The sequence below is a fragment of the Montipora capricornis genome, chromosome 3, assembly GCF_036669925.1.
Source record: "Montipora capricornis isolate CH-2021 chromosome 3, ASM3666992v2, whole genome shotgun sequence".
NCBI classification, from domain to species: domain Eukaryota; kingdom Metazoa; phylum Cnidaria; class Anthozoa; order Scleractinia; family Acroporidae; genus Montipora; species Montipora capricornis.
The window spans coordinates 19,996,826-20,006,825 of record NC_090885.1 but is presented as its reverse complement, the minus strand read 5'-3'; the positions used below and the strand labels follow the sequence as shown (position 1 = coordinate 20,006,825).

At 39.1% G+C, this 10,000-nt stretch overlaps 2 protein-coding genes across 2 annotated transcripts in view; one reads left to right on the top strand and one right to left on the bottom strand.

Annotated features, from left to right (window-relative positions):
* LOC138040870 (small ribosomal subunit protein RACK1-like) lies at positions 1-7,573 on the bottom strand. The gene is made up of 6 exons (XM_068886576.1): positions 7,379-7,573; positions 5,738-5,909; positions 4,736-4,883; positions 3,077-3,172; positions 776-1,027; positions 1-240 (listed from the first exon to the last, which is right to left on the bottom strand). The coding sequence occupies exons 1-6, from the start codon at positions 7,485-7,487 to the stop codon at positions 70-72; spliced, it is 948 nt and encodes a 315-aa protein (XP_068742677.1). The 5' UTR covers positions 7,488-7,573; the 3' UTR covers positions 1-69.
* Positions 7,574-7,678: 105 nt separating this feature from the next.
* LOC138040848 (coatomer subunit alpha-like) overlaps positions 7,679-10,000 on the top strand; it is a 32,508-nt gene continuing 30,186 nt past the window's right edge. Inside the window, exons 1-3 of the mRNA XM_068886542.1 lie at positions 7,679-7,895; positions 8,419-8,532; positions 8,851-8,924. Of these exons, the coding sequence (XP_068742643.1) occupies positions 7,856-7,895; positions 8,419-8,532; positions 8,851-8,924 (228 nt within the window). The 5' untranslated portion in view covers positions 7,679-7,855. The remainder of the gene's footprint in view (positions 7,896-8,418; positions 8,533-8,850; positions 8,925-10,000) is intronic.

Sequence of the window (10,000 nt, the reverse complement as noted above, 5' to 3'; positions counted from 1 at the left end):
TCCGGCACTGAGTGGTGGTCTTTATTTTACAATTGTAAAATTCCTCTGATAATACAAATAGTTTTAAGGTTACACTCGAGTAACTTGCCAGACGCGGATCAGATTGTCAGTGTACCCTGCAAAAAGAGTTTGGCCATCAGCTGACCACGCAAGCGACACACAATCTGCGGAAGGAGGCTTTCCGCCCATACTGATCACATCCAGACTAAGCTCATCTACAAGAGACTTTCCCTCAAGATCCTGCAAGAATGAAGGGAAAAAGAGAAAAAAAATAAAGAACGAAGAATTCCAAATTTTCACCCAGATTGCGCATTTTCCTTCGACAACACTTGCTCCTCAAGCAAGTGAAGATCAGATTGTGCTCACATTCACCAAATTACTACTACCCCACCCATGCTGGTCAAACCAAGTGAAAGAAAGATCTATACACCCTATTCCAAAATGGCAACCATTTGAGTATTCCTTTGTGGTTGCAATGTGGTGGTGTAAGATAATTTTGAGCACATCAAAGCGAAACCACTAGACAATGATCATCCCATGCACCTTAAACTTAGACAGATTTTTTTAAATAACCATAATAATAACTGGTGTACAGGGAATTTTCCCCGCAATACAGTCCAATCCAGGAATTTGCCAAACACAGTCTCAACAGCAAGGGCAAATGTATTGCTGTCTGCCAGTGAACTTCATTCCTTCCACTTAACTAACAACCTTTTATTATTATTATTATTATTATTTCTACCAAAAAATTTGTTAGGTGTTAGTTCAAACATACCCAAATCTTAATGGTTGGTCCAACAGCTGCACAAAGCCAATATCTGTTAGGGCTAAAACACAGGGCGTTTATGATGTCACCTCCCTCAAGTGTGTACAAATGTTTGCCTTCATTCAAGTCCCACAACATGGCCATACCATCCTTGCCACCTGATGCACACAGGGAACCATCAGGGGACACAGTCACACAGTTAAGATATCCTTGGTGGCCAATGTGGTTGGTCTTTAGCCGGCAATTTGTAAGATTCCACACCTGAGAAGTAAATGAAAATCATTACCCGCCGGTAGTTAGTATATGTAACCGCATGGGTCCAAGGGCAACTAAGGACTAATTTCAGGCATATTTTCAAAGTCTTTAAAAAATTTGCAACTTGCGAAATTTTGAAAATTTTGAAAATACAAGCGAGATTAATCCTTAATTACACGAGCGCACATTGTGATTACATGTTTATCACATAAAGGGGAAAATTATTGAGGGAAGCCAGTTCAATGCAGCGACAAATGACAATAAAGTTAACATGCTTTCATTCAGTTAAAGTTCAATTCAATAAATCAATGCTGTCAACAGAAATAGCGCTTAATTTAATTGAACTGTATTTTACATGTGGACAAAAGGAGTTTAATGAGAATCAGAATCTGGAAGAGGATTCTCTCGTAACTTCGCTTTTTCTGGATAAGCAACTGTTAACCAATCAGGATCAAGTCATCATACTCTCTTGATTATGCACCTATCAATGTTAACCTTGAGGGAGGATGGGGGGGGGGGAGGTTGGGCTAACCACAGGAGTTTGATTGTGAGGTCTCTCCCCAGGGTAGGGATTTTGATTGCATGTGATGTTCCCAGGGTAGCAATTTTGATTGTACGATGGACATTTGACCACCTTCACTTGCTGCCCGGTGGAGATTTTGATCAATTATTTTGTCCCAGGGGTGGGGAATTTGAAATTTTCTAAATGAAAATGTCAAAATCTCAATCCCATGTCTTGGGCTTAACATTGATAGGTGCATTTATTTAACAAAAGTGCCCTTGAGATTACGACAAAATGCCCTTCATCTAAGCCAATCAGTAATTTTGCTCTGTATGTGATAATGCTTGTAACAATTAGTGCTCTAAACGTGAACTGCAAAATTAATTAATCCTACTTGTAGCAGTGGGTGAAATGACTGTTTATTACATGTACATTACCCAACTAAACAGGGCAAGAAACTTTCTTTCCAATTCACTTGTCCCTTGGGACAAGTACAATGTGTATTTTTCTTGTCCGAACCACAAAACGACTTGTCCAAAAATAGACAACCACAACAATACCAAAGGGTAATATATAAACTTCATATTTCATTTTAGCTCTTCTGCCACGCTAGTTGAAACTTTCTTATGCGCTTCGTTTCATACTTTTTCTTGCTATCTTCGCTTTTTTTCTGTTTGGAATGAACATCATTGCTAGTACCATCATCTGGATCATGTGTTTCCGGTGCTGACCTCTTTAACCCTTTCAGCCCCGATAGTGCCAAATGGCACTTATAGATTTTACTCTGTCTAACGCCAGACGATTTTACTCGTCAATGGGGAACCCCTCGGGGCTTAAAGGGATTAAGCTAACAGCGTGAAAAAACTATGTCCCTGTTTAACCCTTTCAGCCCCGATAGTGCCAAATGGCACTTATAGATTTTACTCTGTCTAACGCCAGACGATTTTACTTGTCAATGGGGAACCCTTGGGGCTTAAAGGGTTAAAAAGCTAGTAAGTGTGGACTGAGACAAAGACATGACGCTTGAAGAAAAGCGCTGAAACTCGCTGAAATGTGACTGACAAGCACGTGCGATATCGTGAGCCTGCTGTTATGTTGTACAGCAGGACTCACATGGAATTTAATGGCGGCACCTCGCGCGACAAAATCAAACACACAACGTAAACAAAATGATATTTTATTTTACTTTCTGTAAGAGCTACTTATTTTTTAGAGCACTTAGGTTATTAATTACGAAAAGAATATTTTATTATATATCCAGAGAAAACAGGTAAGTATAGTTTCTTGACTTTTTTTAAGTTGGACCTCTACAACTCAGTCGTCCATTCGGACAACTGGGATCACGTTTTTCGTTGTCCGAACGGAAAAGTTACCTGTCCCAGACGTTCGGACGGCCCAAGTTTCCTGCCCTGCTAAAGCAACTCTAAAGGCTTCAAGAATCAGGAAATTCAGTCTAAGCTGAGGATTAGTGTAGCAGACCAAAGTCGTTATATTTGGCAACATTATTTTTATGCTATGAAAATAATAATTATTGTTTTCGTACATCACTTTACCTTGACAACTTTGTCACAACCAGCAGACACAATAATAGGGTTGCTGGAGTTTGGAGAGAATCTCACACAGGTTACCCACTCACTGTGTCCCTCATCCTGTAAAATAGATGAATCATGAAATCTTTCCTTTAAAACTTTCAGCAACCTTTACATTATAGTGTTAGCACTACTATGAGAACAAGTCTTCTATTCTGGGCATGGGCAAAAAGAAACTTGGGCACTCCAGAGCTTCAGGATGTACTCAGAACAGGAACATGTAATCACTGTTGGAGCATTACTAATGTTGAAAATCTTAAGGAACTTGAAAACGAAGCTACCAATTGTAACAGTTAACCTTCCCACAAATGGTCTCTGTATGAAGACAGTTAGAGGAATGTTGGATGGATTTCAGGCACCACATACGTGTAACTGCTGTTTATGTACTTAACCATGGTATGTTTCAAATGATAAACACTGTGCATCACATTTTTTAAGACAGAAGGATCTTTACAGACCATGCATGAATAATGCAGGTGCAGATTTTTCCGGTGTTTCACACCATTTAGTTGTAAAGCTGGTGTTGCTGTCTTTGAGTTGCTTTACAGCTACAGCTTTACAACTAAATGGTCTATCATCGCAAGAGCCCGCCCCTATCACATTTCAAGTAAAAGATGTGATTTATGCTTAGCAGAAAAACTTCATATAATTAAACGCAGCAACAACAATCTAATGAACAAACGATCCGAGCTTGCATCCAAATGTCAACATGAAAACAAGTTTTATCTCAAGAACAACTAACGTTTATCCTACACAATAGCTATTGTATTAAGCTTGTTTTAGCTCAGCCAGTCTTCCATCACACCCCCAGTTCTGCCCTTCTCACCCATTGTAATTAGAACCCCATTGTTCTACTCATCGTAAACATGTATATATAGCTAGCTAATAAGTCTGTTCTTCATTAAATCTGCCTGATGAGTGCATACACAAGAAACTCAGAGTCGCAGGGAGCCTTGTGTATTTTTTATTTAGTCATTTAATTCTATACACCGCTCTACACAAACGTGTACTGAGCACTCTTTAGCAGTGTTTGCTACAGTTTCTTATGATTATTAATAATAATAATAATAATAATAATATAATAATAATAATAATATTACTACCATTGTTGTTGTTTAGCACAATATACAAAGTGAGTTTCAATTGAGTGTCGTAAAACCAAAGCTTTCTTGCACTTTGTTTTCTCCTTGTGTAGGCTCATTATTGCCACCTGAATTCCGCATAAATCCAAAATGAAAAAGACTCATCTTTGAAATCCAATATGGCGCATTCAGTCACCACGGGTGATTTTTGCGTGTGATAGTTGTACCCAGACTTCCTGAGATAGGAGCTCTTCAATATGGCAGAATATGAGGTGATTGTGGCAAACTCTTGCTAGTCACTCAATGTTTAGGGGTTGGTTTCTCATTTTACTTGCAAATGTTTGGCTTAAGACCTTTAAACAGAAAAATCGATTTTCCGTTGTAGTCAAAATTTTACTTTCCAAATCGAGTGAGTATTCTTGTTCATTTCCATTTTTTTACTCTCTAGGTGTAAATTTACTCTCCAATGGAAAACAGGTGAGTGTTAATGTCGAGCCCTGCAAACTGAGGCCTCACGAACTAAATCTAGTATTTCTCAAACCTGAATTGTATACTTGCAAACCCCAAGAGTGTTCCACAGCTTGATGGTTTTGTCACGGGACCCTGACACAATCTGACGATTGTCAGCAGAAAAGGCAACACTCAAAACATCTCTGGTGTGACCAACAAATTGCCGTGTGGTGGCTCCCCTAAGAACAAATCAGAGAGGGACAATTTCAAATTTACTGTATTGGTTGCAATTTCTGGCTTGTAGGGACTGTTAAACGATTAATTGTCTGAGTAAATATATTTTGCAGGTACCATTTTCAGTTGGGCGAGGGGAGAGTGGGGAGCATCTCTTGAAAACCACTAGCACCGCTTGGTTGCCCACCTACTTGAAATTTTAGTGACAGCACTGACTCTATGCTAAGGCAAACCTATAGTTCATATATAGGTCAATATCGATGCCTTTGTTGTTAGCTGGGTAAACCATGGCATTGTTGCCCTCTTTGATGTCTGAGTCAGTAATGACCGGGAAATGGTTTGGTAGGTTTGGCTCATCCAAAACGGAGAGTTGTGCTTGTCACAGCTCTGATCCGGTTTCACATGGTTGGCCTTTCTTGAAGCAATGAATCACTGAATCTTCAGAGCCATTAACTGCCAGACTCAATGCACACGACTTGAAAGACTTTGCAATCACATCTTTAGACAGCTGTGACCACATGGTCAATTATTATTATGGTATGACAAGAGTCTTCCTTGATGGCAGTTGCCTCTGTGTATTCTTGAACATTAACAAAATTATCGAGTACAGGAAATAAGACTTTAGATAAAAGAGTGCTATCTGGCTGTACTTTGAACGTGACCTTGAACAAATTTAATTCACAAGCCATTGTTAACCAAGCAAGCAAAATACTAAACAAATTTTGTAATTTTCAATACACTATGGAGCATTTCTATTAGAAACAGGGTGTTTATTAGAGGGAGGCATCTAATACAAACTTTACACCTCATGGTGGGGGGGGGGGGGGTGGATACACTCAGAGCAGACTACAATACTTACGCATTAAGGTCCCACAAACGCAGAGTCGAGTCCCAGGATCCTGACAAAGCAAACTGGCCATCAGATGACATCACAACATCAGAAACAAAGTGGTTGTGTCCAGTAAGAGACTTGTGGGCCACCCCATAGTTTGTATCATCACGAGTAAGATTCCACACAATAAGTTTCTTGTCTGGAATGGAACAGAGACCATTGATCGTCATTCATCTTTTTTCTTCCTTTCCTTACACAATAATTCATTCCATGTTTTACCCAGCAACTGCCTGTACTGTATAGTAAACATCACTTGACAACAATTGTTCTCAAGGAAATATTTTCACCATAATTACAGGATCATTAGCTTCAATCAGAAGCTCATGACCTTGAAGCGTTTAACTATGATTCAGAGCTGGGGTTTTTTTGGTTTAAAAATTTCCCTATTTGGATGTAATGTAGCTTGTGCATTTTCCAGTGTGTGCAGCTTCGATCTTCTTTTTGTCTATATTTGGGCATACAATTGGCGTCCTAAAATCCCCAGCTTTGTTCTAAGGAAAAGAGTTTCACGTTACATGCTTCATAGTCATGTGCTTCTGTCTCAATAGATCCTTGTTTTCAAATACACTGACTGCATTACACAAATATTGTTTCTCATTGACTAAATGTAGACAGTGTTTGATGACATTCCCAACACCAGATTTAAACAGAAAAATTCTCATCTTAAAGGCTGGCAGTTAAACTTTTGATACCCCAGGGAAAGAATGTTCAATTACATGGTCACTCTTTCTAAAATTATAGCAGAACGAAAGAAATGACCTCTGTGTCATGTTGAAGTTTAAATGATTTAAAGGTTAATGTAGCAGTCTTCACTACAAGTGAAAATGCAGTTGGGTTGCTAGAAAAAGCCCAAACAAAAAAATTAAAGAAAAGATGCACTAGGAATGTTTAGATCGGAGTAAGAGTGGCTACAAAGGTGTTTTTTTTTTTACAGGAGCTCAGCATGAACACTTCTCCAAACCACAGGCACACCCTCAGAATGCTGAACACTCGGAGCACTCACATGCTAGCTGTGGTGGGTGGCATTGTCAGGGCGGTGCATATGCCATGATTTCACACCCTTGTGTGCTGCAAGGCGTAACCGCAGCAATGTGGTTGTGAAGGACAAAAAGCATGTTTGTGAAGCATTTGTTTCTCCTTCTATCCCCTTTTTTCCACTGTTATTTTTTATCAGTTTGAAAGGTGCCTGTACTGTCTTCCATGCTCTGTAGGGGCTAATGGATGGGTTAGTCTCCACAGGATTCAATAAGTTTACAGTGATGTTAAAAAACAAGGTTTTGAGTCATTAATGAATAATGTAGATTTATTAGTTGACCATATCTTGGACGAGCTTATCGTAAGTCCCAATAGGACTGTCAAGAAATGGAAAAATGGACAGCAGTGTACTTACACGGAATATTGTCAAAAAACCCCAATTTAATTTATACGTACAGTACACAACTTACGGTACCAGACCAAATTTTTAATGAAAATACCCTCTCCAGGAAAATTCTACTATTACAAACAACAAAGTAGTATCCTTCACTACTAAAGACTACGTATTCAAATAGTTGAGAAACCAAAAATGATTGGTTTAACATATACAAGATACGGTAAAAACGTACGTACCCCGAGAACCGGACAAAATCTTGTCTGGATCTTGAGGATTGGTGGCAATTTGAGTTACCCAGCCATTATGACCCTTTAAGGTTCCACGAAGAGTTAGCCCCTCGGTCATGATGCCTTATTCTCTCGACGATTTCCGCGGATTGAACACCGTTTTATCCTCCAAGAGGAGCTCGGTAAGAGGAAAGAGAAAGAGGTTGGCCGAGGGACATCATTTTAAAACTGGGCATGAGACAAAAACATTAAAAGATTATTTGGGGGAGGGGAAACTGGGGGAACAGTTGATTCTATCATGAAACCGAGGCAGATACACATGTCTGAAGTGACGTGGCGACCGCCATCTTGTTCTATTCGGTAAAGTAGTGTCATTTTCTACCAATTTCCTTTGTATTTCGGCGGTCTTTGCGTCAATTTAGCGACCCGTAACAAAGAAATAAGACCTTGGTGCATGTTAGGGTAATTCAGAGAAATTTAGCCGTCATGCTGACCAAGTTCGAAACGAAGTCTGCTAGAGTGAAAGGTGAGCTTTAGAATCCGATAGATTGATCTTTTTGGAATAAAAATTTGGAGTATCCTTGTTGTTAACGGTCCGTTTTAAAATTAGAGTATATTCCTTCGAATCAACATTTCTGTAAATGCAGTGGATTTTTCCATTGATCAAATCAGTAAGTTACTTGTTACACATATAAGCTTCATTATTGTATGCAACATCCCTAAATCGGACCAGTAGATTACGAATCAGTACCGTAGATCATATGTGCACTCTGAGCTTACTGGCTTATAGAAGTTTAACCTTGAGGGCGAGATTAGTTCCTTGACTGATAACCCAAACCCAACCAAGTCAGCCATACCACTTTCCAACTCTACCAGAAGCAACTTGTGCATTGGCAAAATGACTGCCACCAAGGCTAGGAACTATGTTTAAAGTTACTTTTTGTTTGCGATATGAAAAACCTTGTTCTTGACTAAAAATCAAAAAATATTTGTGACAAAAACGAGTCTCGTGTTCTTTTCTGATTTAAAAATTTCTTTTGGAACCATAGGCATTGCTTTTCACCCTAAGCGACCTTGGGTTCTTGCAAGTCTCCACAACGGTGTGATTCAGCTATGGGATTATCGCATGTGTACATTGCTGGAAAGATTTGACGAGCATGATGGTAAGTCTGAATTTAGATGTACCACATAGTAGGTAAGATATTTGTTTGAAGTCATCTATTTATCATTTGAATGGGCCACTTAAATTGTGATGCATATCCTTGATATCTTCTCTTTGCATGTACGTGCATTGGTCATTGTTCAAAGTGACCTGCAGCTCTAACACAGCTTTTAAATCATTCTTGCACCAAACTCAAGGAAACCACCTTTGTCACCTGTATCTGCATGTGCATGATTCTTTCATAATATGGAATGAGAGCAATAAAATAAAAGACCTAAAATTATGTTTATTTAATAAGTTACTTATCTGATTCGGTCAGGTCCTGTGAGAGGTATCAACTTCCATACCAACCAGCCCTTGTTTGTATCTGGTGGAGATGATTACAAAATCAAGGTTTGTTTTAAATCTTTATTGTACTTTAGTATTGCTTGTCATCAATAGATGAGCTTGGAAGCTGGTGTAGTAAGGTTGGTGGTACTGGAAAGAGATCTGTTATGGGAAGGAAATATCCATAACAACCCTGCAAGTGGCTACCACCCAACGGCACCATCACACTGGAAAAGTCAGTGGAATACTTATCAACCCGATACTTGCCAAGAATTGGGGGAGGGGAGAGAAAACTTTGAATATGGCAATTAAAATATGATAAAAGGATAAATTCTCAAACCTAAGCGAAGTCTTTATTCAAAATCAGTGACTGGTCAGCACACATTATTTTGCAAGTGAAAACTGAACAAAATATGAGAATTAAATGTGTGCCGTTGGCACCTGTTGTCTTGCAAATAATGGACTAACAAAAGAATGGATTGAAATCCCCGACTTCCTATTGGTCCCATTGATCCAAACCGATGTAAATCGGAGCACTCCGAAGTAACTCCCGCTTGCAGCCACTCAAGCACTAGTTAAAGCTACTGATGAAGGAAGTGACTTAAGTTTCTGAAACCGGTGTTGCTGTAACAAAACAGTTCTTATCAGAACTTAATGGCCAACTTTGATGGTAATGAGATTATCGCCATGCTCGTGAATATTCCCAAATCCCCCAATGGTTGCTTATTGGAAGGAGAAGTCTCTGAAAGACTATCTTGTTAGAGCAAGAATTCCTTCACTTTAATTTAACAACCACGAGTTTTAATATGGTAAGAGTCGAGTGACAGCGTTACAACAACGAGAGCATGAGATAACTCCCTTGAAAAATCAGGACTGTCCCTGAATGACATTCAAGGGTAACCGCTAACAGGCACGGTCTTGATTCTAATCATGCCTAAATTCCATTTAGCCATGTGATTATTGACAGTAAAAGTGTAATAATTATGGGTAATGTTTAAATGAAGTAAAATGCAATTTTAACTGAGTTATCAACTAGGAGCGCCTGCAATCAATATTATTGTTGTCAGTGGTTTTGTTATATTTGGGCATACATCTGATTCCTGGTGCTTTGGGTTGTAGAGCTTATGTTTTGGTGTGGCGGG

Coding starts and splice junctions, on each gene's coding strand:
- LOC138040870 (XM_068886576.1), bottom strand. CDS start 7,487: ATGACCGAGGGGCTAACTCTTCGTGGAACCTTAAAGGGTCATAATGGC. Junction 4,884..5,737: donor CGTTTGTGGGACCTTAATGC/GTAAGTATTGTA, acceptor ATTTGTTCTTAG/GGGAGCCACCACACGGCAAT. Junction 3,173..4,735: donor TTTGCAAGTATACAATTCAG/GTTTGAGAAATA, acceptor TCTATTTTACAG/GATGAGGGACACAGTGAGTG.